The following is a 25,182-nucleotide window of genomic DNA, read 5'->3' as shown; positions in this document are numbered from 1 at the left end:
TGATACACCATCCAGGACTAGGAAACCACTGGTTCCCACACTAGCCATTTCTGTTTCTTTCCTTTGCAGAACTTCTTCAACATGAACATGTTTTTATATTGTTGTAATAATAACACTTAGGCAATTCTGAGTCCTGCTTTTTTCTTCTAAAAAACAAACAAAAAAACACACACAGGATCCATGTGCAGAATGTGCAGGTTTGTTACATAGGTTTATGTGTGCCATGGTGGTTTGCTGCACCTATTGACTCATCCTCTAAGTTCCCTCCCCTCACCTCCCAGCCCCAAACAGGCCCTGGTGTGTGTTGTTTTCCTCTGTGTCCACGTGTTCTCAATGTTCAACTCCCACTTATGAGTGAGAAGAGTTCTGACTTTTTAATGCCACTGATTAACATTTAATATTAACTTTTGGTTTAGGAGAAAATACCTAGCTGTATCATATCATTTCCAATGCACCATAGTAGTCCAAAGAAAAAGGTTATATTACAATAAAATGTAAGAAGAAGATGTCATCTGATAATTTTAAGCAAATGATACCAAAAGCATAATTTATAAAAGAAAAAATGCTAAACTGGACTCTACTGAAACTAAAAACTTTTGTTCTGTAGACACAGTAACAAAGAGAAGCTACACACTAGGAGAAAAACCAAATAACTTGTATCCAGAATATATTAAAAAAAAAAAAACCAAAAACTCTTAGAACTTAGCAATGACAGCTAATAAATTAAAAAAGGGCAAAAGACTTGAACAGACACTTCACGAAAGAGGATATACAGATGGCAATTTTGTTCATGAATAGAACAGTTGGCAGTTCTCAGGAAGTTAAATAACATCACATGACCCAGCAACCCTACTTCTATATATTTACTAGAGAAATGAAAACTTACATTCACACAAAAATCACACACAAATGTTCATACCAGCTCTACTCAGAATCACAAAATGTCTTTCAACAAGTTTATAGCTAAATGAATAAGCAAATTGCGGTACATTCATACAATAGAGTATCAGCCATAAAAGGGAACAAATTATTGATACAACAGTTTGGATCAATCTCAAAATAATTATGCTGAATGAAAGAAACCAGTCTCAAAAGATTTCAAACTATAATTCCAATTATATGACACTCTCGAAAAAAAAAAATCCAAAACTACAGTGTTAGACAGCAGATCAGTGGTTGTCAGGAACTAGGAATTCAGAGAACTATAAAGGGTAACAGGAAGTTTACTGGGGTCAATCGACTGTTCTATATCAACCGTGACAGTGGTTACATGAATCTATATGTGTGCTGAAATTCACAGAGATATATGAATATAAAGGCCAATTTTATTATACACTAATTTTAAAAAACTTGAAGTAATTATTATTTGAATATTGTCCTGTTTTATGATTTTATCATAAACATAAGCTATGATGCCACAAGCTTTATTCATAAAAGCAATTTAAATTTCAAACAATGAAAGAATTGTTAAACAATTTGAGTGTATCAACCTTATGACCCACTCTGCAACAATTCAAATTTGCCTATTCTTTGTTTCTGTGGATATAGCTTTTCTTGCATTTTTAAAATTTAAATCCTTAGCAAAGATTAAAGTGGAATTACTGTCAAAAGGAAACCTTTTTCTTTTTTTAAGAAACAGGGTGTCACTCTTTCACCCAAACTGGAGTACAGTGACACAATTATAGCTCACTGCAGCCTCAAGCTCCTGGGCACAAGTTATGCTCCCACCTCAGCCTCCCAAGTAGCTAGGACTTCAGCAGCGCACGCCAGCACTTCTGGGGCGCGCACGTACATGCGTGTGCGCGTGCGTGTTTGTGTGCATGTGTGTAGCTAAGGGGTCTGTTTTGCTCAAGCTGGTCTCGAAGTCCCGGCCTCAAAATGATCCCTCCACGTTGGCCTCCCAAAGTGTTGGGATTATACGCATGAGTCACTGCGTCTGGCCTATTTTCAACTGTATAATAAAACCTGCTTAATGATAAATTAATGTCCAAGCCGCAATATACACATCCTCAAGTCAGTCAAATTACTGGTAAAGAGAAACAAAAGGAGTTGAAAAGGAGGACGACAGGAGAGAACAGCAGGCATTGGCATGACCAGGAGCTACATGCTCCCAAACTTTGCTCTTGAGTTTTCATTCTCAAGGATCTCCGTGGATTGACAAGGAAGCTGATACTGGGCCAGCAGCTCTTGGGCTAGCTGAAGAGCTAAAGGACATAATGTGCACAGTACTCCCATACCCCACAATGCACAGAATTGCTTTTAATCATTAACTAAAATTTTTCACACTCTAAATTTCAATGCCTGGGGCAAAATCCCAGCCAGCCAATCCTAATTAAACATCTAGGTAAAACAAAGAAATCATCAGCTAAAACAAATTAAGAACTTTAATTCTAAAGTTCACTGAAACTAAAACAGAGTCACATAATCAGTGATGATATGGAATATTGAAAATTGAGGACTTCCTTGGTAAACAAGTCTCCAAATACAGGACAACACTAGGTCCAAATATAGACAAATTCCCGAAGTACAGAAATTTATACTTGGCATTACTGTCCATCGAAAAAATACTTATCATGTATTAAAAACATAAAATGAGACATAATAACATGGAGCACATCCTAATTATACCAGGACATTAAAAAGTATCATAAAGGTACAATAACTCCAAGGTATGTCATTCTATAAATCTACAGTATTTTAACATTCACCCAGAAGCTAAGATAATCAAAATCATCTAAGGTTGAGTATCACTTATCCAAAATGCTTGGAGGCCACTTGTGCTTCGGATTTTTGACTTTTTCAGATTTTCGGTTTTTTCAGATTTTTGGATATAATACTTACCAGGTGAGCATCCTTAATTCGAAAATCCAAAATCTGAGATGCTCCAATGAGCATTTCCTTAAAGCATCATCTCAGCACTCAAAAAGTTTCGGATTTTGGCCAGGTGTGGTGGCTCAATGCCTGTAATCCCAGCACTCTGGGAGGCTGAGGTGGGCAGACGACTTGAGCTCAGGAATTTGAGACCAGCCTGGACAACATGGCGAAACTTTGTCTCCACCAAAAATACAAACAATTAGCTGGGCGTGATGGTGCGTGCCTGTAGTCCTAGCTACTCAGGAGGCTGAGGTGGGAGGATCACTTAAGCCCAGGAGGTGGAAGCTGCAGTAAGCCAAGATCATGCCACTACACTCCAGCTTCAGTGACAGAGTGAGACCCTCCCATCTCAAAAACAAAACAAAACAAGACAAAAAAAAGTTTCAGATTTTGGATTTTTGTATTAGGGATACTCAACCTCTCTGCAGACAACTGCCCAGGAAGTCACTAACTAAGGACTTTGACCAAGTCACCTAACCTATCTAGTCTGTAGCACCTCTTTACCTGTGATATGACTATGGTTGATTAGATCAATGATGTCTTGTTCCACTGAAATGCCTTACTTAGTACTAGTGCCGAAAAGACTTCATTTCCCCTGATTAAATATGATTTATAATAGTTTTGTATGATTTTTAAAATTAGGGGTTCTATTTTAAAATAATTGACAGCCACTGGATGCCTGCTATCTTTCTGGCTCTAAATTCCAAAACATGTTGCCTGTTTCATCTGTTAAAGACAGCGCAATACAAAAACACGCAACATTTACTATGACCTACAAAAACAGCACTTAATGCCATAATTTCTTCAATCACTTTATTAACGATGGGTAAGTTGCTTTTAGTTTACCATTATAAATAATGTTACAAAAACATTCTTACACATATAAAAAAAAGTTTAAAAAAATAAAAATAGCATTTAAATTTCCTCTTAAAACATACTTTTTTCAGTCCTGCATTAATCACATGTGGTCTGGGGGTTTGTCGCTTTATACATTTTGCCAGTTATATAAATTTTATTCTCCCAAGGAATGCCATTAAATAATGCTTGAAGATTTCAAAATTTTTCCACCTTATCACACCACAGCGATATGACACAAACCTATCAATAAAAGTGGCTTACTACAGAAAGTGAATCACAATGGGAGTCAAGTCATAAGGTATAGAGGACAGCTGACACAACTGTTTGGAAAAAAAGCTTCATGGCTCTTTCCCTCACCCTGAGAATTCCTGAACTAAAACGTTAAAAAGAAACATTGCAATGTTTTGCGATTTTTACAGAAGTCATATATAATAAATGGGGGCAGGTCAGGAACAGGGACGCTTGCTTTCTTTTCCTCTAAAGGACAGAAATTTCTGAATAACTGGAAGGAATTCTTTTACCTCGTACTTTGAGGAATTCTTAACGCAGCCAAACTCCAATTATTTGTACAATTAATATAAAGTTGGTTAACAGATGTTACTCTCACAATACATAAGCAATCTTAAGGTTTCTGTATCTCAAACAAGCTTCTACTAAGGCCAAGATAATTAATTTAAAGTTTTGTAGATATTTTAAACTTTCCAAGAATTAACTAATGATGAGATTCCTGAATGACATAAAATTCACTGTCCTTTTCATACAGTAGACTTTGTTATTTTCATTATTTCTAATTAACTTTAAGAATTAAGATGGCAATAGTGATCAGGAAAATCATACCAGTATCCTTAAAAAAAAAACAGTAAGATAGCCACTGTAGGGAAAACATTTTCTCCACTGCTGCCAGAAGATTCTTCATTAAGTAACTTTCTAATATACACAGTAATGTAACTTACAGCATTTCACAAAAAACACACTAATCTCAATTTCAAAATCAAATTCATTCTTAGTGGAAATATTCCCCATTCTTACTCTTTGCTTCAAGTGTCCAAAATGAAGCTCTTAAAGAAATGAAGTCCTATTATCAGACATCAACCACCCATTCAAAAGCATACAAAATACTTTCCCAGACTGACAATTCATGTATTTATGTTTGCTTCCAGCAGGCAAAGCAGGGTGCTAGGCACTATGAGGAATACAAGACGCTTTCAGCCACTTTACAATCTCTGAGGGAGAGGGGAGAAGGGGGAGCCGAATATTAGCATTCAAATGACCTCAATACAAAGTAGAATACAATAAATAGCACTACAAAAAAGTTACAAAGTTTAAAGAAGGAACACAGAACAGGTGTTAGGACAGTACACTTTCACAATTTCATACATAATCTGCTCCATGTTGAAGCAAATACTGTTTTTAAAATCACATGAAATTTGACATTTTTTAAAGGCATTCTTAGTTCAAATATGCTTTGAAAGTGTTCTTAAAATAGTATGACTTAGAAAAATCATGATTTCTCAATCAGTACAAAATACTACTATGAAAAATGATAGCTTTTTACTTACTGGTTGGAAAGGAATGCAGATAGAAAAATGACAGTACACCACAGAAAAACACCACTATGACTTATTATTTGTAAAGTATCCTATTCCCAATGGTTAAGATATACATTAAAAACTATTAATAGCATTAGTATCATGGTTAAACTTAGTAACAGGCACACTGACAGAATTAATCAGGAAAACATACACAAAGCATGACAACACAGCAACTCGTCTTTTGTTCTCTTGAGTATGATAGAAAAAAGAACCACGGTTTCTCAAGATTATATGATCTGGTTCTAAGCCGACTGACAGACTTCAATCTCAAAAAAACAGAGGCATATAGCCCGATAATCACCTGTGCTTCTAAATGGTGGTTAGGTTTAGTAATTAACTTGAGTAGGGAGAGGTATTACCCAACAGAGAGAGAAAAAAAAAAAAGATCTCAGCTATTTTTGGCTACGAACCATGGTGGTTTCCATTTTGACTGCTGGTAGTAGTATTCTCAAAGATTCATTTCAACAGACAACTGAGTGCCAATCACATGCAAAGAGCAGGAGACACAAAGATAAATGAACAGGTCCTAGTTCATCTATTCACTTACTTAGTAACAGTAGAAGAATATCACTAAAAAATACAACAGAAATAGGATGGGGGCGGGGGGGCGGTACTTGCCCTCAAAGTACTTACAGTCTACCTAACAACTTAAGCAGAATAGCTGATACTTAACATGGGCAAACTTGTCAAAACAACACTTTTAAGCGTCACTCTCCCCCAACATCATTTCTCTTCCATCCCTTTCAAAGTAGAAGCCATTCAATTTCCAAAGTCCTTCATATCCCACGGTTGCTGTTTTTCTGACTCTCTAATAATCTCTTCCATACACTATCCCCAACAGTCTCTGTCTCTTTTAGGATTACACTATTTATATTTAGGTCACTATCCCTGTATCATACCCATTAACAGTTTTTACACCTGGCTCACAGTCTCTTCTCACTCCTGTCACCACCATCCCAAAAAAACATAATGGGTTGAGTACCTTCCAACAACTTTTAAGTTAAACATCAAGACAAGACAACATGAGAACTAAAAATGAGCAAGCAGCAACAAGGCACTGAAAATGGCACTCATCCTAAATACCTGACTACATCTTCTCCACTGCAGTCAGCCTTTCTAAGGCTTATAAAGCAATGGCGCCCACCACCAACAGAACAAAACTCAAATCTCCTACAATGGTTTTCCAAATCTAGCCCAACCCACTTTACTATCTTCATTTCCTACAAAAACATTCAAAGATGCTTTTGTTCATCTTTACTAAGAACAGCATGTTCACCTTCCATCTACACTGATCTATCTCACTATGCTCATACCTACCTGCCATTTTTCTCATTCAACTTTCTCTCCTTGTTATAGAGATAATATTTTGGCTTTGTTCACATGATGAACCTTGAGTAATGCTTTAAGTATAATCGAAAGTGACAGTCTCTTTCTACCTTGCCCTGAATTCCTCAGGCAAAATACCGCCCCCCCCAAATCTGATTACCTCACTAAAATTATGGGATTCTTGCTGGCAAGAATCATGTCTTATTTATTTTTGGGCGGTTGAAACATAGGAGAAACTCAATCTCTGTGGGCCTCTGAAATCAATCTGTCTTTGCTAAGGAAAATCTTAGTCCCAAGTGTTTCTATCAATATCCTTAACTCACTGGTAGTCATTACATATTGTATGTAAATACCATTAAAAATATTAACTTCAATGTTTTCCATTAAATTAATTAATATTTGCCTAGAAAGGGAAAAGCACTCCAAAAGCTTTATTATAAAAGTAAGTCTGTTTAAGAAATTGACATACAGAAAACTTCACAGTTTACCTTAAAGTTACCAACTTCATTTCCACATAAATAACTTACTTACAAACAAATATACAACTTAAAACTGGTTTTTCTTCCCCCTCTAGAAATAGGGAGAAAAATATATTGAAAAAGTAGTTTACACAGAGACAGCATTTTCAGCAAATAAAACCCTCGGTACAGAAGATAAATGGTGAGGTATTATTTGTTCTACGAAAAGACACTGCAGTTTACAAAGAAATTCAAAAAAGAAAGTCACTTAAAACTTGAAACTATGTCCCCTTTAAGGTTGCAATTTCCCTACCGGTAAAACAGAAGTGCTTAGAACAGATTAAGACTACAAGGCATAGATCCAAGTATGTAAGTCTAAAACATAACTTCCACAAAGGCAGGAATCTTTGCTTGATATAGTACAAATGCTTACACCAGTGCCTTGCTCAACAGGCAGTTTTCTGAATAAATGAAAGCTGAGCAGGATGAAGCTCCTCTTATTCTGGCTTCCTCCCATTTGATGGAAGTAAGATACTATTTGAAGAATAGGACATACAGATAGAAAAACTTTGAAAACCACTAGAATAAATGTTCTTTCCAATAATAACTAAAAAGACAAGTTAATTTTAAATGTTAACTTTTTTTTTGTTCAGCTATTTTTCTAAGAAACCAACTTTCAAAGTTCAATAATTTTTATAGGTTCATTTATGAGGTTACCATGTTATTTGATTATTACTATGGAGTATTAAAAATGAAATTAAGCATAAGGTAAATCTAAGAAAACTGCTAAGCATTACAAAATTGAGATAATAAAGCTCTTCCCATATTAAAACTAAAATTTCTCCCCTGACTTCAAGAAAATTAAAAATTGAGGCCAGGCACAATGGCTCATGCCTGTAGTCCCAACACTTTGGGAGGCAGATGGATCACTTGAGCCCAGGAGTTCGAGACCAGCCTGGGCAATATGGTGGAAACCCTGATTCTACCAAAAAAAACACAAAAAAATTTAGCCAGACATGGTGTCACGCGCCGATAGTCCAGCTATGTAGGAGGCTGAGGTGAGAGAATCACTACAACCTGGGAGGCAGAGAATGTAGGGAACCGAGATTGCGCCAATGTACTCTGCCTGGGAAACACAAAGGCCTTGTCTCCAAAAAGCAAAAACAACAACAAAAAACGCTGGACACCATGACTCACGCCTGTAATCCCAACACATTGGGAGGCCAAGGCGGGTTGATCACTGATGCTAGGAGTTCAAAACCAGCATGGACAACTTGGCAAAACACTATATTTACTAAAAATACAAAAATTAGCCAAGCATGGTGGCACACGCCTGTAATCCCAGTTACTTGGAAGGCTGAGGCAGGAGATTTGCTTGAACCTACGCGGTTGATTGCAGTGAGACAAGATGGTGCCGCTGCACTCCAGCCTGGGCGACAGTAAGACCTTGTCTCAGGGGAAAAAAAAGAAAAGAAAAAAAATTGAAATGTTTTTATTGCAAACACATGGCACAGGAATAAACAGCCTTAGAGACTATTATCTTCCTAAGTCTTAATAACCTAAGCTTATCAAGACACATAATCATAATTTTTAAAGTTCTTTGGGCTAAAACAACCAACCCCAAACTCATTTTATAGATTAATACTTTAAATTCCAGAAAGGTTTAGTAATTTGTTCAAGATTATTAGTGAGAGAATTAGTCCCAATGCTCAGTTCTATTTTCTACCTAGTACTTTTCCCACTGCAGCTGCATCTAGGTTACTTCTTACTATTAAAGTGCTCAACAGGAGTTAGAAGAAAAGGCAAGTCCTTTGTTACTCTACAACAAGCTTAAAGACTGTCAAGTTTGAATCCCAAATAGGAATCTTATGAAAGGAGAATGAAAGAAGATGGCTCCACCCTTAACGTGCCCACAAGTAGCAGAACTAATTATTACTATTCCTAAATTTAACACCGTGCTTTAGTATCTGAAATACATACATATACACATACAAGCGCGCGCGCACACACACACACACGCAAAAAGGCTGTGAAAAACTGTAACTCTGCTAAATACCTGTCAAATATTATCATCTTACAACGTAAGGTTAGAGCTAAGTCTTAAGTACCACTAACAGGCAACTTTTCAGTCTCCACTGCAATCCTCAATGTATCTGAACACTAAGTGTTTAAATTCATCAGGGTGCAATCCTAGGCCCTCTTTTTTCTTGTCTCTGTGACTTCATTTACTTCCAGGGCTTTAAATACAGGTTGGGTACCCCTCACCCTCAATGCATGGGGACCCAAAGTGTTTCAGTTTTCAGATTTTGAGTGTCTGCATATACATAATGAGAGATCTTGGGGATGGAATCCAAGTGTAAACATGAAATGTATTTGTTTCATATACACCTTACACACATAGCCTGAGGGTAATGTGGTATTTTAGTAATTTTGTCTGTGAAATAAAGTTTTGGCTATGCTTTGACTGTGACTCTGTCACATGAGATAAGCTGTGGAATTTTCCACTATGGCATCGTGTTGGCGCTCCAAAGGTTGTGGATTTTGAAGCATTCTGAATTTCTGGATTAGGGATGTTCAACCTGTACCATACATATGTTCACAATTATCAAATACACATTTCCAGTTCAAACTTCTCAGATAATTTGATTTGCATATCAAATTTTATAGGTATCTTAAAACTAACCTGTTCAAAACGGAGCTCCTTTGTCTGCCCCAAATCTGTATCAGAAAATTAAATCACCTAGCCAGTTAGCCAAGAGCCAAAAACCTAAAACTGATCTTAGATTTGTCACTGATTCTTATTCCCTATAATCAATCTGCTAGCAGGTAACTTTCATTCTATATCCAAAATATATCTTACATTTTAAAATCTTCTCAATCATAACTGTCACTATAGTAGTGTAAATATCACTGTTATTCACCTGAATTACTGGATTACTCCCCTTATTTCAACTGTTAAGCCCTCTAACTTATTGATCTTGCTTAAAATCCTTAAATGGCTTCCTAATGTACATATAATTAATTACAAAGCCTTCTGCCACGGCTTCAAGGCCTGGCATGATCTAGCTTTTGCTTCTCTCTGCAATCCCACCTTGTCCCATTCTTCTCCATTACCAACTCTTAGCTCCCCACTTATGACAGGATTTTATTCAATAACTTTAGGAAGTGGCAAAGAATAGCCTCCCACTTTCTTTTCTTTTTTTTTTTTAAACTCACTCTGTTGCCCAGGCTGCAGTGCAGTAGTTCAGTAACAGCTCACTGCAGCCTCAAACTCCTGAGCAACTGTGACTAAAGGTGTGTGCCACCAAGGCCGGCTAATTTTTTTTTTTTTGAGACAGTATCTTGCTCTGTCACCCAGGCTGCAGTGCAGTTGCGCGATCACGGCTCACTGGAAGCTCTGCCTCCTGGGTTGACACCATTCTCCTGCCTCAGCCTCCTGAGTAGCTGGAACTACAGGTGCCCGGCTAATTTTTTGTATTTTTAGGAGAGATGGGGTTTCACTGTGTCAGCCAGGATGGTCTCGATCTCCTGACCTCGTGATCCGCCCACTTCAGCCTCCCAAAGTGCCGGGATTACAAGAGAGAGCCACCAGGCTCAGCCATTTTTTTTTTTTTTTTTTTTTTTTTGCAGAGACAAGGTCTCAGTATGTTGCTTGGGCTGGTCTCAAAACTGCTGGCCTCAGGTATTCCTCTCACCTCAGCCTCCAAGGTGCTAGGATTATAGGTGTTAGCTATTGCACTCAGCCTGCTGCCTTTTTAAAGTTTTACTGGAATACTGCCATGCTCATTCATTTACATTTGGTCTGTTGTTGCTTTTGTGCTACAAAAACAGACTTTGAGGCGCTGTGCCTGAGAATGTATGGCTCAGAAAAACAAAAATGCTATCTGGTCCTTTACAGAAAAGAGTATTGTAGAGCCATTTACTTTGCCTACAATACTCTTCAACCCACTTTTCTTGTGAGCTCTCTCTCATTCTTGCAATCCCAGTTTAAACACTACCACTTCCTCAAACAGCCCTTTCTTGACCTATGTAGTTGCCTTTATCATTTTTCCTCTATCACTGTATCCTGTCTTCTTGATTATATAACTAAATACTTGTTTACCTGTTTACTGTTTCGTAAGTGCAGGAACCAGATGTGTTCTATTTACCAATATATTCCTCACACCTAGCACAGAGCCTGGCAAATAGTTTTGAATGCTGAATTCTGGGATAGAAAAAGTCTTACAGGATACCTTTGACACTTTGACAAAATGATATATATTCTAAACGTCTTTAAATCTGAAAAACAGAACTTTTTTTCTCCATTACTATGCTTTTTCACTTTAGAAAAAAAGTTAAAAAACAAATTCCTGTGTAAGTTGAAATGTTTTCATTTTCTAAATCAAGATTTTTTTTTATGGTGAGGTATAAAGGCCACATTACACCCTAAATTTTGCCTGGTGGTCTTGAGAAATGAACTAAATTCCTTTGGATGTCAGTTTCCTCAAAGGAAACACTCTTCCAGAGACAAGAAAAATAATATCCTACCAGAAGTGCTTTTATTAGAGAAACAATATTTATATTTTCTATGCCTCCTTCAATTTTGTGAACTTATTTTGAAAGCCAACAATAAGCTACTTTCATCCCAAAGAGATGTACTCTCTGAAGCCTCCCGTCATCTGCTGTCTGGGAGTTTGTGTTGTGCTACTTTACCAAAATGTTTGACTATGTTCACTATCTTCACCTTGAAATCAAAGTACCAACAAATTATATAACAAACCAGCCCTCAGTTCATGTAAAAATTGTATTTCCTTGGAATTCTTCAACGTGAAAAGATGGGTCTTGGCTATGTACACCATAGCACTAAAAGCACTCTGCTTTAAAATAAATAAATATATGGTTTGTCAGGCAGTTCAGCTAACTGTCAAAAGCACTGTGAATTAAAAACTGATGAGCAGACCAAACAGTAATGCTTTCAGAGCAACAACAAAAAAAGATATATTCTGTGAGATTAAAGGTAGGTATTCTGATACCACAGAACCCTGAAACAATATCTCACCTTCTAGTCAAAAGATGCAATGCAGAGATAGGCAATACTGATTTTCATGCAAACTACGCTTTTGCATACTGTATCAGTAACATCCCTAAGTCCCATTTAGTAGAACAAACTGAGACTTACTACCTTAGGAGACAAAGGTAGTAACTGATGGTCCTACCTATCAGTTAATAGTTCTCTTTCGGTAGTGTCCCATTCAATACAGTAGTACTGCGTTTATATGATTATTAAAACTGTTTCATAAAATAGGAGTAAACATGAAAACAAAAGCACAGAAACTAGCAGAGGCTTCAAAACCTAATTCACTTTAAATAATCAATGAACAGACATGCTGAAATTGGTACATTTCCTAGTAAAAAACTGACTAGTCAAATGAGTGTGAAAGAAAAGAAAAAGTAAAAGAACATTTTCAGATGCTGGCAATGATCATTAATGACTATGTATAAGGAAAGTAAATTTAAGAATTTAGCATATACTGTATATTTTAAAATTTATTTAGTACAATCAACTTGAACGTACATTTTGGGTAATATAATATAAAAATTGCCTATATTCTGAAATGATAATTGTTATGGACTGAATGCTTGTGTTCTCCAAATTCATATTAAGAAGCCCTAACCCCAAATGTGATAGTATTTAGCGGTGGGGCCTTTGGGAGGCAATTAAATCTTGAGAATGGTACCCTCATTAAGAGGATGGTACCATTATAAGATACATGAGAGACATGACCTCTCCTCCTCCCTGCCTTGTGAAGACACGGCAAGGAGGTGGTTGTCTACAGACCAGGAAGGGGACTCTCACCAGAAAAATGAACCTGCAAGCACCTTAATCTCGGCAAGTGAGAACCTGCCAGAATGGTGAGAAATACTGGTTTAAGGCACCCAGTTCATGGTATTTGTTACAGTAGCTTAAGATGATGAAGACAACAGTTAACCTTAAATATGGGACCACTTTAAGCAACTCATAATACACTAAACTCAGAGTTCTCATGGAGTGACTGCTAACATAACTTCAGTATCTACTGGACCATATCTTCAACATCAAACTGACCATATTTGAGCCCAAAACTCGGTCACCTTAACACTGATCTCACACTCTGGCCTTCTCTCTTCTCCTCACTTCCTGGATGAGCCACTTCTCAACCCTAACACACAACTACTGATGTTTTCGTCTGCTTCTATGCCCAAGCTTTAAAAAAACTGACACTGCACACAGGCCAACTCCTACTAAGCTATCTTTTTCTTCACTTGCCAATTCCTTAGTATATCCCTTACAAAGGCTACTCCAAGTCTCTCCGTCTCATTTTCAGAAAATGGATGTCTTATTAGATTCAAAGTAATTTTAGAAATAAAGAATCTCAGGGATATTATTTCCAAATCCATTATTGTATATATAAGTAAATTTAAAGGATTCCTAGAATTTAAAGGACTAGAGCTTGATAGTCAGTTAACTTGAAGCCCCTTTCACTGAATTTCAACATACTCCAATTTGGTCATTCTACCTTAGGAGCAGATCTACAGAGAATTCAAGGGCTCAGACTAAAGCCACATTGCCTGAATTCAGTTCCAGTTAGGTCGCTTAATAGTTACATGGATCTGGACAAATGACCAATTATCTGTGCCTCAGTTTCTTCATTTGTTTTCAGACATAATAGTAGTATATGCAACATTGGGCTGTGACTGTTAGCTAAGTTAAAACATGTAAAAGCACTAGAACTGGGTCTAGCACACAGTAAATGCTAAATAAAAATTGTGTTCATTATCATTCCCTGTAGAACCTCCGGCAAATGAGAACATGCCCCTCTTCTAAGTTTACTTCTTTTCCATTGTTCTTAATCCCATACTCTCTATCTCCAATAACTCGGCTGTTCCAACCTTCTCTCCTTCAGTAGCTTTAAACAAAACTCTTCCACTTGTCCTTCTTTTGATGCCAAATTTCTTAAATTGTTTTTTTCCATTTCCCACACCTACTTACTATAGTTTGCTCCTAAGATTCATCCTTTGGCTCTGGGCTCTTTGTTTTCTGAACTCCAACACTTGTTCCTCAGTATATGTTACCAAATGCCAAATCTCCACATCTAATTTTGAGTTCCTGCCCAAGCTCTAAATCTATGTGTCTCCAAACATACGATCTCTCTACTTGGGCATCTTACTATGATCTCACACTCAATTTTCCTCACATGCAAAATGATTTATAAGGTATCTTTCAAGTGAGAATATATTTTCAATATAATCTAAACAAAACATCATATTCTCTATCCATTTCAAGTCAGTTTCCCACTATTACTTCATAGTATTTGCTATTGGTGGCATTATAATTCTATTGGTGGCACTGTAATTCTCCAAGTAAGCAAGCTTTGTCTAGACTTAGTTTAGAATTTCTGACATCATCCATTCATTTCTAGCCTATCACTTTACCCAGATCTTTCCAGGTCTTCTCCTGATTTTATAAACCTCCTCTCAATTTTACATTTAAAGCATCCTCATAATATTCTGCCACATAATCAACCACTTTAAATCACATCTTCAAATATTCTGTCACATTATCACCCACTTAAAAACCTCCAATAACTGTCTACAGTTTAGTCCACATTCTTTAGCCTGGCACCCAAGTTTTTCTACAATCTGTTCCCAAACCATCTTTGTAACACTACAATCTACTAATCCCCATAATTATTATATGCCTCAAACTCTACTTACCACCTAAGTTTAACCAACCAGTTCATCTCTATATAATTTCACAACATCTGCCATCCTGGAATGCCTTCCACCACACTGTTCATATATATCCCAAATATTTTTCAAGGCTCAACTCAATTTTATCCTTTCCCATAAAATCTTATAGTCCAGGGCAACCTCTCCTTTGTTTGAATTCTTAAGCCATTTATTGCCTAAGGAACTCACGTGCCACTTAATTATATAATGCCTCACACAGTTATCTAAATGTGTGTATCATCCATCTCTCACATCACAATAAAAACCCCAGGAAAGAACAGTATGTATCTCTTTGCATCCACTATATTATCACTGAAAGCTGTGCATAATAGGCACTTAATAAAAAACTGCTGATTGTGTGAAGAACAATCACCTTGCTTCATAAGATACTAACTGCATGGCTCATGTAATTCCCTTTAAGAGAAAGAAATTACAGAAGAAAGAGTAGAAATAGAAAATTACTGTTTTGGAACCACCATAGTAATAATGATTCACGCAAGAATCATCAATGGACGCCAAAACCATCACATGAAAGTTTCTAGGGAACAGGATTATTCATACAGTGTCAAAATATATCTGAACAGATTACTTATGAATTACAAAGGGAAAAAAGGTACCTTCACAGTGGAGAAATCTGGCGGACACCAATGATCAAAGTTAACATCACCAATAATGGGATAAACTGACATCAAGTGCCTCCTGATGTGATGCACTGAGGACACAACATCACTTACGTATTATTCCTGCCAAAAATGCATAACCTGAAACTAGTCATGAGGAAACAATCAGACACACCAAAAACTGAGGGATAATCTACAAAACAACTGACCTATACTCTTCAAATATGTCAATGTGCTGAAAGACAAAGAAAGGCTGAGGAATTGAACATGAGATCCTGGACTGGATCCTGGATCAGAAAACAAATTGCTATAAAGGAAATTACCGCTCTACAGGACAATTGGTGAAATCTGAATAAGGAATGTATTAGGCAACAGTATTATATTGTTAAACTGCCTGATTTTGGTCATTGTTCTTTGGTTAAGTAAGATAATTTCCTTATTCTTAAAAGAAATGTTGCAAAGTCTTTTAGGGTAGATGAAATCTAAAACTTATTCTCTAATGGTTCAGCAATAATAATAATGATAACAGTAATCATAACATATCAATAGAAAAACTGGCAAAAAAAAAAGTAGCAAAATGTAAACAACTGGTGAATCTAGGTGAAGGGTAGACAAGAGTTCACATCGTGCTATTCATAAAACTTTTTTTCAAAATAAAATTAAAAAAATAAATACCCCAATACCACATAAAGACTATGAGAAGTTTTTATCAGTCTGTGTGGTATTTTACATTTTATTTGACAATCTTAAAGCAAGGCATTGTAACAGAAGTTATTTTCTAAATGAAATTACATTTCACATGCAATGGAAGAGTTCGCTCTATAAAAACATTTGTTCTAAAAAAAATATATCATTCTGAAATCAGAGAACCATTTGTAATAATGTGAACAGCCCACCAATAATTTATCTTTTAAAAAAATTCACATGTACCACAGAACTCAGTTAAAATAAAGTGAATTTTAGTTAGCGAACTGCCTTAAAAATACTTTTAAACGTAGTTTTATTGTGTTCAAATATACAGAAAAATGAGAAAGTAAAAATGGGCTGATTAAATCATTTTAAGGAAAAAAATTCCTTGTAATTAACATATTAACAAACATTTGTGAATTACTGAGTTTGCTTCATTATGATTTATAGAATGCATTCATTATAGCTCACAAACTTCATTTCTCAATTATCAAAATTTTCGATTTAGCTGATTATAAATTTTTCATGAGTGCTTATAATAGTCATGAATTAGTAATTTCTATAGGCTTCTGGTGCCTTTAAAAAGAATAGTTCCAGTCAAAGTGCAATATGGTATAAAGGATTTTCTACATTCAATATAGTATTAGCAATAGTCCTTTAAAGTTTGATACCTTATTTATGAGATGTTCGGTAACAACTTCTCTTAGTCCAGTGTAGAGCTTTTCTCCATGTTTATGCAAAACCATTGTATATGCATTTCTATAGAGCTCCTCAAAACTAAGACCACTGTTATTCTTACGCTGGATTTCTTGAATTGCATTTTTCAGAAGGTCCCAAATGCTGTTTACATATTTTTCATCCATGGTCATCTGTAATATCCAAGAGAGAGAAGAGACAAAAAAAAAAAAAAAAAAAAAAAAAAACCAATGGTTGAAAGTCTTTCTATATTTTGTCCATATATAGTAAATATTTTATAATTGTATGACACATAAGAACATTAACAACCTGTTTTAACAGGGGGGAAAAAAAGGGATACATTTAAAAATAGTTTCTAAATCTGTTAGAAGCAATTTCGAATCTTTTAAGACCTCCCTCCAATCTTACCTGGAGCAGAACTCTTCACTTTAAATAAAATCATAATGATTTATATACCTGTAAGTCACTTACGCCTTCTCTCTCTCCCACCAAAATACTTGCCAAGTTAAATCCCAACAGCCCACATACTCCTGACATATATCCGTATAGCTGAAAGAAAATGAAGAATAACATATGCCCATATTTTTGGTCCATGTGAGTTTAAATTCATAACCACTAACGTTGTAAGTGCAGCCTTCATGCAACCTCACAATTCCACTAGTCAGTCTACTGACTCTACTCTTCTAGATGATTTTATACCATATCCTCCATCCTCATTCTATGATTATGACTGCTTCCTATTCCACTGAGAAAGTAAAAACAACCTGGTAAGACACTATACAAATTCCAATCATATTCACACACCAACCAATCTGATTTTATGCCAATAAAACCTGCTAGGATCTTGAGCTCAAAGTGCCAAGTTATTGTACTTGAAGTATAGCGTAAGGACCAGACACATAAGCAACACCTAGGAACTTGTTAGAATTGCAGAATTTCAGGCCTTACTCCAGACCTACAGAAACAGACTCGACATTTTAACAAGAACCCAAGGCAATATTACACAGAATGAAATTTGACAAGTAAATCTCTAGTTCTATGCCAAACCACCTATTGAAAAGGTCTCCCTTTAGTAATCACTCATCTCAGCACCATCAGAATTTTTCCTCTGGTAGACAATTTCCATTCATACTAAAAACTGTCAGTTTTACCATGCGGACTGGCTCATGCCTGCAATTCTAGTATTCTGGGAGACTGAGGTGGAAGGATCACTTGAGCTTAGGAGTTTAAGACCAGCCTGGGCAATATAGCGAGACCCTGTCTCTACAAAAAAAATTTTTAAGTATTAGCTGAGTGTGGTGGCGCATGCTTATAGTCCTAGCTACCCAGGAGGCTGAGGTAGGAGAATCACTTGAGCCCAGAGGCACAGGCTGCAGGGATCCAAGATCACACCACTGCACTCCAGCCTGGGTGACAGAGCAAGATCGAATCTCAAAAAAAAAAAAAAAAAAAAAAAAAGATTAAAAAATTGTCAGTTTCCTATGTCAAAAACAAATCCGCACAAACCCATATATTCCTTCAGCACCATCTAATCTCTTTTTCCATTTATGGCAAAACCACAGGCAACGAGCAGGGGAGATTCTACACACACTGTCTCCAAGTTCCATCTTTTCATTTTATCTTGAATCTACTCCAATAGGGCTTTCATCTCTACCATTTCACTGAAACTGCTCTTGAGAAGGCCACCAGTGACTTCTATATTGCTAAAATCTAATGGTCAAAGTCTCAGTTCTCCTCTTTCTTGACCTATCCAGCAGCATTTGAAAGAGCTGATCACTTCTAATACTTGAAACAAATTTGGCAAGGCATGGTGCCTCACACCTCTAACCCCAGCACTTTGGGAAGTCGAAGCAGAAGGAGAACTTGAAACCAGGGGTTCAAGATCAGGTTGGGCAATATGGCAAAACCCCGTCTCTACTAAAAGTACAAAAATTAGTCGGGCATGGTGGCGTGCACCTGTAGTGCCAGCTCCTTAGTGGGGCCGAGGCAGGAGGATTGCCTGAGCCCAGGAGGTTGAGGCTGCAGTGAGTGGAGATTGTGCCACTACACACCAGCCTGGATGACAGAGCAAGACCCTATATCAAAAAAGAAGAAGAAAAAAAAGAAACAAATTCCTCACTTACCTTCCAAACACTACAATCTCTTGTGTTTCTTCTATTTCTGTCTCCTATTTGTTCGTCTGTTTTATTGGCTCTTAATTATCACCTAAACCTCCAATCCTAAAGCTCAAGTTCTTGATTCCTTATCTAGCCACTCAGTTTTTTTTTTTTTTCTTCTCTTTTCAGCCACACTCAGTTTCTAGGTGGAGTTGATGTTATCTATTCTCATGGTTTTAAATCAATCTCAAAATTGATACATTCTCTGTTTAGCCCCCTCTGTCACATGCCACAGTCATATATCTAGCTACCTACTCAACATTTCCATCTGAATGCCTAGAAGGCATCTCAAACTTACCAAGTCTGAAACAGAACTCCTAATCTTTTCCCTCAGCTGGTTTCCCCTGAAGTCTTTTCCAACTGAACAAACATCTACTCCATCCTTCCAGCTGCTCCGGCCAAAAAGTTTGTGATCATCAACTACTCTCTGATGCCACTACTAGAAAATCCTGTTGTCTCTAACTTCAAAATGTATCCCCAGAATTCAACTCTTTCTCACCACTTCCACTGCTACTATCCTGGTCAAACCACCATCACCTCCAACTGGTCTCTATCTCCACTACTGGCCTGCTATCATCAGGCAAACCAGGGTGACCTTCTATAAGCATAAATCAAATCATGTCACTCATTGGCTCAAAAAATCCTCAAATGATTTCTCATTTCCCTTGGAGTTAAAGTCAAAAGTCCTTACAATGTTCTGTAAGCTTTATTCGATCTGATAATCTCTCAACTTCATCCATTTTTCCCCTTTGCTCACTCTGCTCCATGCACTCCCTGGCACACATCAAACAAGCTCATTTCAGTGTCTTTGTATTTGCTATTCTTTCTGTCTGAAATGTTCTTCCCTCAGATTCCTACATGGCTCAAACCTCTACTCAACTGTCATCTTACAGTGAAGTTTTAAATGCCCACTTTCTTTACAGTAACAGCCTCACCTCACTACTGATCCCCAACTTCAACCCATATTCTTCATTATTTTCCTAGTCTGTCTCTCTACAACCAAATGTCAGCTTCATGAAGGCAGGGATCTTTTTTTCACTGCCAAAATTCCTCAGCCTCTATATGGCACATAACAAGCATTCATACTTGGTGATTGATTTTCTGCTAATATCTGACTAATGACCCCTCTGTAAATGCCACACAAAATCTCCAAGTTCTCCATTTACAACATAAGCAACATTGATCAGCTTCACAGATACTTCTGATCTGAACTGGATAAAAATTACTGAGTTAGTGGAATACTCTCCAAGTCATGTCTGATGTGTATGAATGTGAAAAGAGGAAGGAGTAGGCAAAATAGTTATTTTAGTCACCCTGGCAGTAAAATACCAGCTCAACTCTCAATCCAGAGGATCCTTAAGCAAATGACTCAAACTGAGTCTTGTTATTCTAATCTTTTCTGGAGAGCTTAAGAAGGAACTTTAACAGAACAATTTCTTTTCTTTCACCGAAATCCTATGCAAGACCTAAGTCTGTCACAGACTTATGTCAAATGACTGTAAAAGAATTTACCCCTACACCTATACTGCTACCTATTTTTAATCAGATATCCTGATAGACAGGATGTCATCCATATTAACATGCACAGATATGGCTATTCACAAACAGAAGATTCAAGGCCATGCAATAATGATGGCCTCAAATACCATAGCTATGTATGTGCAATGTGGTTTTAGTTTGTTGATTGCATATGCTGAGGTTCTAATAAAAGACACTACCCCTTGACATTAACAAACAGATAAAACAAAATACTCAGAACAATTTCAAAAAAAAGCAAAGTTAATGTCAACTACAAGCCTCAAAGATATCTATACTGCTAATAGCTGAGCAAAACATCAAATGATCTTTTCAGGTTCTATAACCTAAAATCCCCTGAAAGCCAGAAAAAGTATGAAAAGGTCTCTACCCAGAGTAAATTACTGAATTTTTCCACTAGAAGCTGAAGAATTTTAAAACTATAAACCAAGAGGCCTCAAACATTGTACAAGTACTCTCACATTATTATAACATAACCATTTTCACATATATACATCAAGAGTTGTTTTACTACACAAGGTTGTATGCAGTTTTTTGGTTTTTTTAAATTCATGCCTTACTGATAGATAAGAGATGGGGCTACAGGAAAAAATGTTCTTCTGGTGATAGCTAAGGTTAAAAATTTTTCTAACAAATGAGAAGTAGAGCCAGGCACAGTGGCTCCCGCCTGTAATCCCAGCACTTTGGGAGGCCATGGTGGACAGATCCCTTGAGGTTGGGAGTTCCATACCAGCATAGCCAACATGGTGAAACTCCATCCCTACTAAAAATACAAAAAAACAGCCGGATGTGGTGGTGCGTGCCTGTAATCCCAGCTACAGAGGAAGCTAACGAAGGAAAATTGGTTGAACCCGGGAGGTGGAGGTTGAAGTAAGCCGAGATCGTGCCAGCCCACTCCAGCCTGGGCAACAGAGCAAGGCTTTGTCTCAAAAAAAGAAAAAAAAAAAAAAAAAGAAAAAGAAAAAAAAAAAGACAACAACGAAAATAGACCCAGAGAGATTAAATGACTTACCCAAAATCACAGAGCTGGGATTAGAGCTTATATATCCCCAAACCTAGTCCATATCAGTGGACTAACGTCACATTCCATTGTGCTAATATGGTAAAGTAACATCACAGTATGAGTCACTGATTATCTTGGTAAACATAGCATATTGGTAGAGAACATAGGTTTTGCTGTCAGACAGGCTTAGGTTTGTGCCACGGCTTTGTTACTCACAAGCCATGTGACCTTGAGAAAATTAAGTCCTGGGTTCAATAACAGTATCTATCTCAAAGGGCTGTCATGAAGATTAAATGAGAATGTCAGTAGATTTAATGCAGCCAGGGCACAATATAATCTCATACATCAATTAAGGAAAGTGCCCAATGATAGAATCTCTTGAACTCTCATCAACAGTCATCAAATGTCAGAAAGAAATACAGCTTTTTCAAACTTAGCAAATATACAGATATGCACTAAAACAAAGGCACCTTAAAAGTACCACTATGATAAATGCACTTCAGTATAATGTAGCTTTCTTTTAGAAAACATTATTCCCCTACATCTCTTATACACTACTTTTCCAGAGCCATTTAAATCACTTTCCTCCTCAGAACTCTGTCCTTGGCTCTTTTCACTCTCTTCTGGGTCCCTATGTATTTTCACTCGTTGTCATGGTTACATCTATTAGCCGTACATGTAGGGTTCTAAAACTTAAGAGACTCCAGATTGACTGCAAGGGATTCCAGAGGTTCCTAAAACAATAAACAAAACTTTCCAAGTATACTATGAGTTCACTTTTCTGGAGAGTAGCTCCTTAATTTTTATCAGATTTCCCAAGTTTGTCCATATCTTAAAGAAGATAAACTATAATAGTACTCTTATCTACAGTTTCACCTTCCTTGGTTTAAGTTACTTGCAATCAACCACTGCCTGAAAATATTAAATGAAAAATTCCAGAAATATCAATTCATAAACTTTAAATTGCATGCCATTTTATGTAGTATCATGAAATCTCGTGCCATCCCACTCAGGATGTGAATCCTGAATTACATCTTTGTCCAGCATTTCTACACTATGTTACACACCCGTAAAAACTTGGTAACTTAACAGCCATCTGGTTTATCAGATCAAAATCACAATGCTTGTGTACAGGCAATATTTATCTTACTTAATACTGTCCCCAAACCACAAGAGTAGTGATGCTGCCAATTCAGAAATGCCAAAGAGAAGCAATAAAGTGCTTCCTCTAAGTGAAAAGGTGAAAGTTCTCTACTTAATAAGGAAAAAAAAAAAGATAAGCTGAGATTGCTAAGATCTGTGTTAAGAACAAATCTTCTGGCCAGGATGGTGGCTCACGCCTGCAATCCCAGCACTGTGGGAGGCCCAGGCGGACGGTTCACTTGAGGCCACAAGTTTAAGACCAGCCTGGCCAACACGATGAAACTCCATCTCTACCAAAAATGCAAAAATCAGATGGGTTCAGTGGCACACACCTGTAATCCCAGCTACCTGGGAGGCTAGGGCACTATAATCACTTGAACACAGGAGGTGGAGGTTCATTGAACTGAGCTGACATTGTGGCACTGTACTCCAGCCTGGGCAATAGAGCAAGACTCTGTCTCAGGAGAAAACAACAACAGAAAAAAAGAACACATCTTCTATCCATGAAACTGTGGAGAAGGAAAAATAATTTGCACTAGTTTTGCTGTCACAACTCAAAACTACAGAAGTATGGCCACAATCATTCACCCTACTTCATCTCATCACATAGGCAGTGTATCATCTCATACTATCACAAGGGTTAAGTACAGTACAAGATATTTTGAGAGACAGCATTCATGTTGTTTTTTTACAATATAATTGTTCTACTTTATTACTGTTGTTGCTAATCTATTATTTCTAAATTGTAAATTAAATGTCATAGGAAAAAACAGTACATACAGGGCTCAGGGCTATATGGTCTCAGGTATCCACTGGGGATCTTGGAATAAACAGATTCCCTGTGGATGGGGGGGACTTCTGTACTGGTATTTGCATTAATGACTCCCAAATCTATACTGCCTGCCCAGATCTTCCCCCCAACGTCTAAACTCTTGTTTCAACCACCTGCTACATGTCTCCAATCAAATGCTCCAGACACAGATCAAACTCAACACATCAAAAATCCCTGGTGAACTCACCATTCAAACCTGCCCAAACCTTCTTCCTGTAATCTCTAATTCAGTTGTGGCAATACAAACTACATAATTACACAAGCTAGAAGCAGAAGTCTTACATTTTTTCTTATCTCTCATCTCCTTCTTATTCAATCATCAAGTACTACTGACATGAAGCCCAAGATATTTCTCAAATATGTTCCCATTTTTTCATCCCGAATACAGTTGACCACTGAACCATGTGGGAGTTAAGAAAAACTGACCTCCTGTGCAGTCAAAATACTGTGTGTAACTTTTAAGTCCCCCAATTACTAATAGCCTACTGTCGACCCAAAGCTTTACCAATAATATAAACAGTCTATTAACACCTATTTTGTATGTTACATATATTATACACTGTATTCTAAGAATAAAGAAAAAGAAAAAATATTAATAACATTGTAACAGAGAGAAAATTAAGAACATTCTAAGGAAAAGAAAATGTATTTGGTATTCAATAAGTGGAAGTGGATTGCCATAAAGGTCCCCATCCTTCTGGTCTTCACATTCAGTAAGCTGAGGTGCAGGAGGAAGAGAAGTAGTTGGTCTTGCTGTCTTAAGGGTGGCAGAGGCACAAGAGATAGAGGAGGTAGAGGTAGAAGGGGAGGCAGGAGAGGCAGCCATGCTCTGTAACTTTACAAAAACACATTGTAATTTGTCTAACTTTTCTGCTTTTTCATTCCTCTAAAAATGTTTCTATCTGGTCCCAATCCTTGTGCCACTTTTTAAATTTCAGTGCCCACCATCATAGAAGGGTTCATGTCATAAAAGTCAAAGCATTCTTGAGTATCAGAAACCTCCTGCCAGATTCTCTAATGTCAATTTGGTTTTTGGCACTGCTTCTTCTACATCTTCCTCATCATCTGTCACTGGTTCAGAAGCACTCATCTCCATCAAGACATCTTCTGTTGATTCTTCTGGTGTGACGTCCATTAGCTCTTGAATTTTTTCAAGATCCATATCCTGAAACCCTTCACTCCCCACTTTACCACAGCCACATTGTCTTTCAGGATTCTGACTGTCATAAATCTTGCGAAGTCATGTACAACATCTGGACACAGTTTTCTCTAGCAAGAATCTATCACTTCGGGCTAGATGGCTTTCACGGCTTTTTAACAATGATGGCATCTTCAATGGTGTAACCCTTCCAGACTTTCATCATGTTCCCTCTATTGAGGTTCTCTTCCATAGCAATGACAATCTTTTCCATAGATTACTACTACTGTGTTTAATGAGCCTTAAAGGTACGTATTAATCCCCCACCTTCCCCATCTACAGGCTGAATTTAAAACACTTTATTTAAGGTCAAGGATACAATACCTTCAGTGATGAAGAACTCATGAGGTTCTGCGTGGCTAGGTGCATTGTCCAATAGAAAAAATACTTAAAAGGCAGTCCCTTACTGACAAGGCACTTTCTGACGTCAGGGACAAAGCACTGATGGAACCAA

At 37.1% G+C, this 25,182-nt stretch overlaps 1 protein-coding gene across 3 annotated transcripts in view; it reads right to left on the bottom strand.

Annotated features, from left to right (window-relative positions):
* The window catches only part of CUL3 (cullin 3), a 101,297-nt gene that overhangs the window by 71,416 nt on the left and 4,699 nt on the right, over positions 1–25,182 (bottom strand). The window contains exons 1-2 of one of the 3 annotated variants that reach the window (XM_011995067.1): positions 21,565–22,191; positions 16,836–17,033 (exon numbers count right to left, since the gene is read on the bottom strand). In XM_011995067.1, coding sequence (XP_011850457.1) covers positions 16,836–17,033 — 198 coding nt within the window. In that variant the 5' untranslated portion in view covers positions 21,565–22,191. Of the gene's footprint in view, positions 1–16,835; positions 17,034–21,564; positions 22,192–25,182 lie in introns of those variants that run through there. The other 2 variants (XM_011995065.1, XM_011995066.1) reach the window with 2 other exon arrangements.

This window comes from Mandrillus leucophaeus, unplaced genomic scaffold (assembly GCF_000951045.1).
Source record: "Mandrillus leucophaeus isolate KB7577 unplaced genomic scaffold, Mleu.le_1.0 Scaffold469, whole genome shotgun sequence".
Classification (NCBI taxonomy): domain Eukaryota; kingdom Metazoa; phylum Chordata; class Mammalia; order Primates; family Cercopithecidae; genus Mandrillus; species Mandrillus leucophaeus.
Note: the sequence above shows the minus strand (reverse complement) of the source record. Positions and strands in the feature narration are given on the sequence as shown.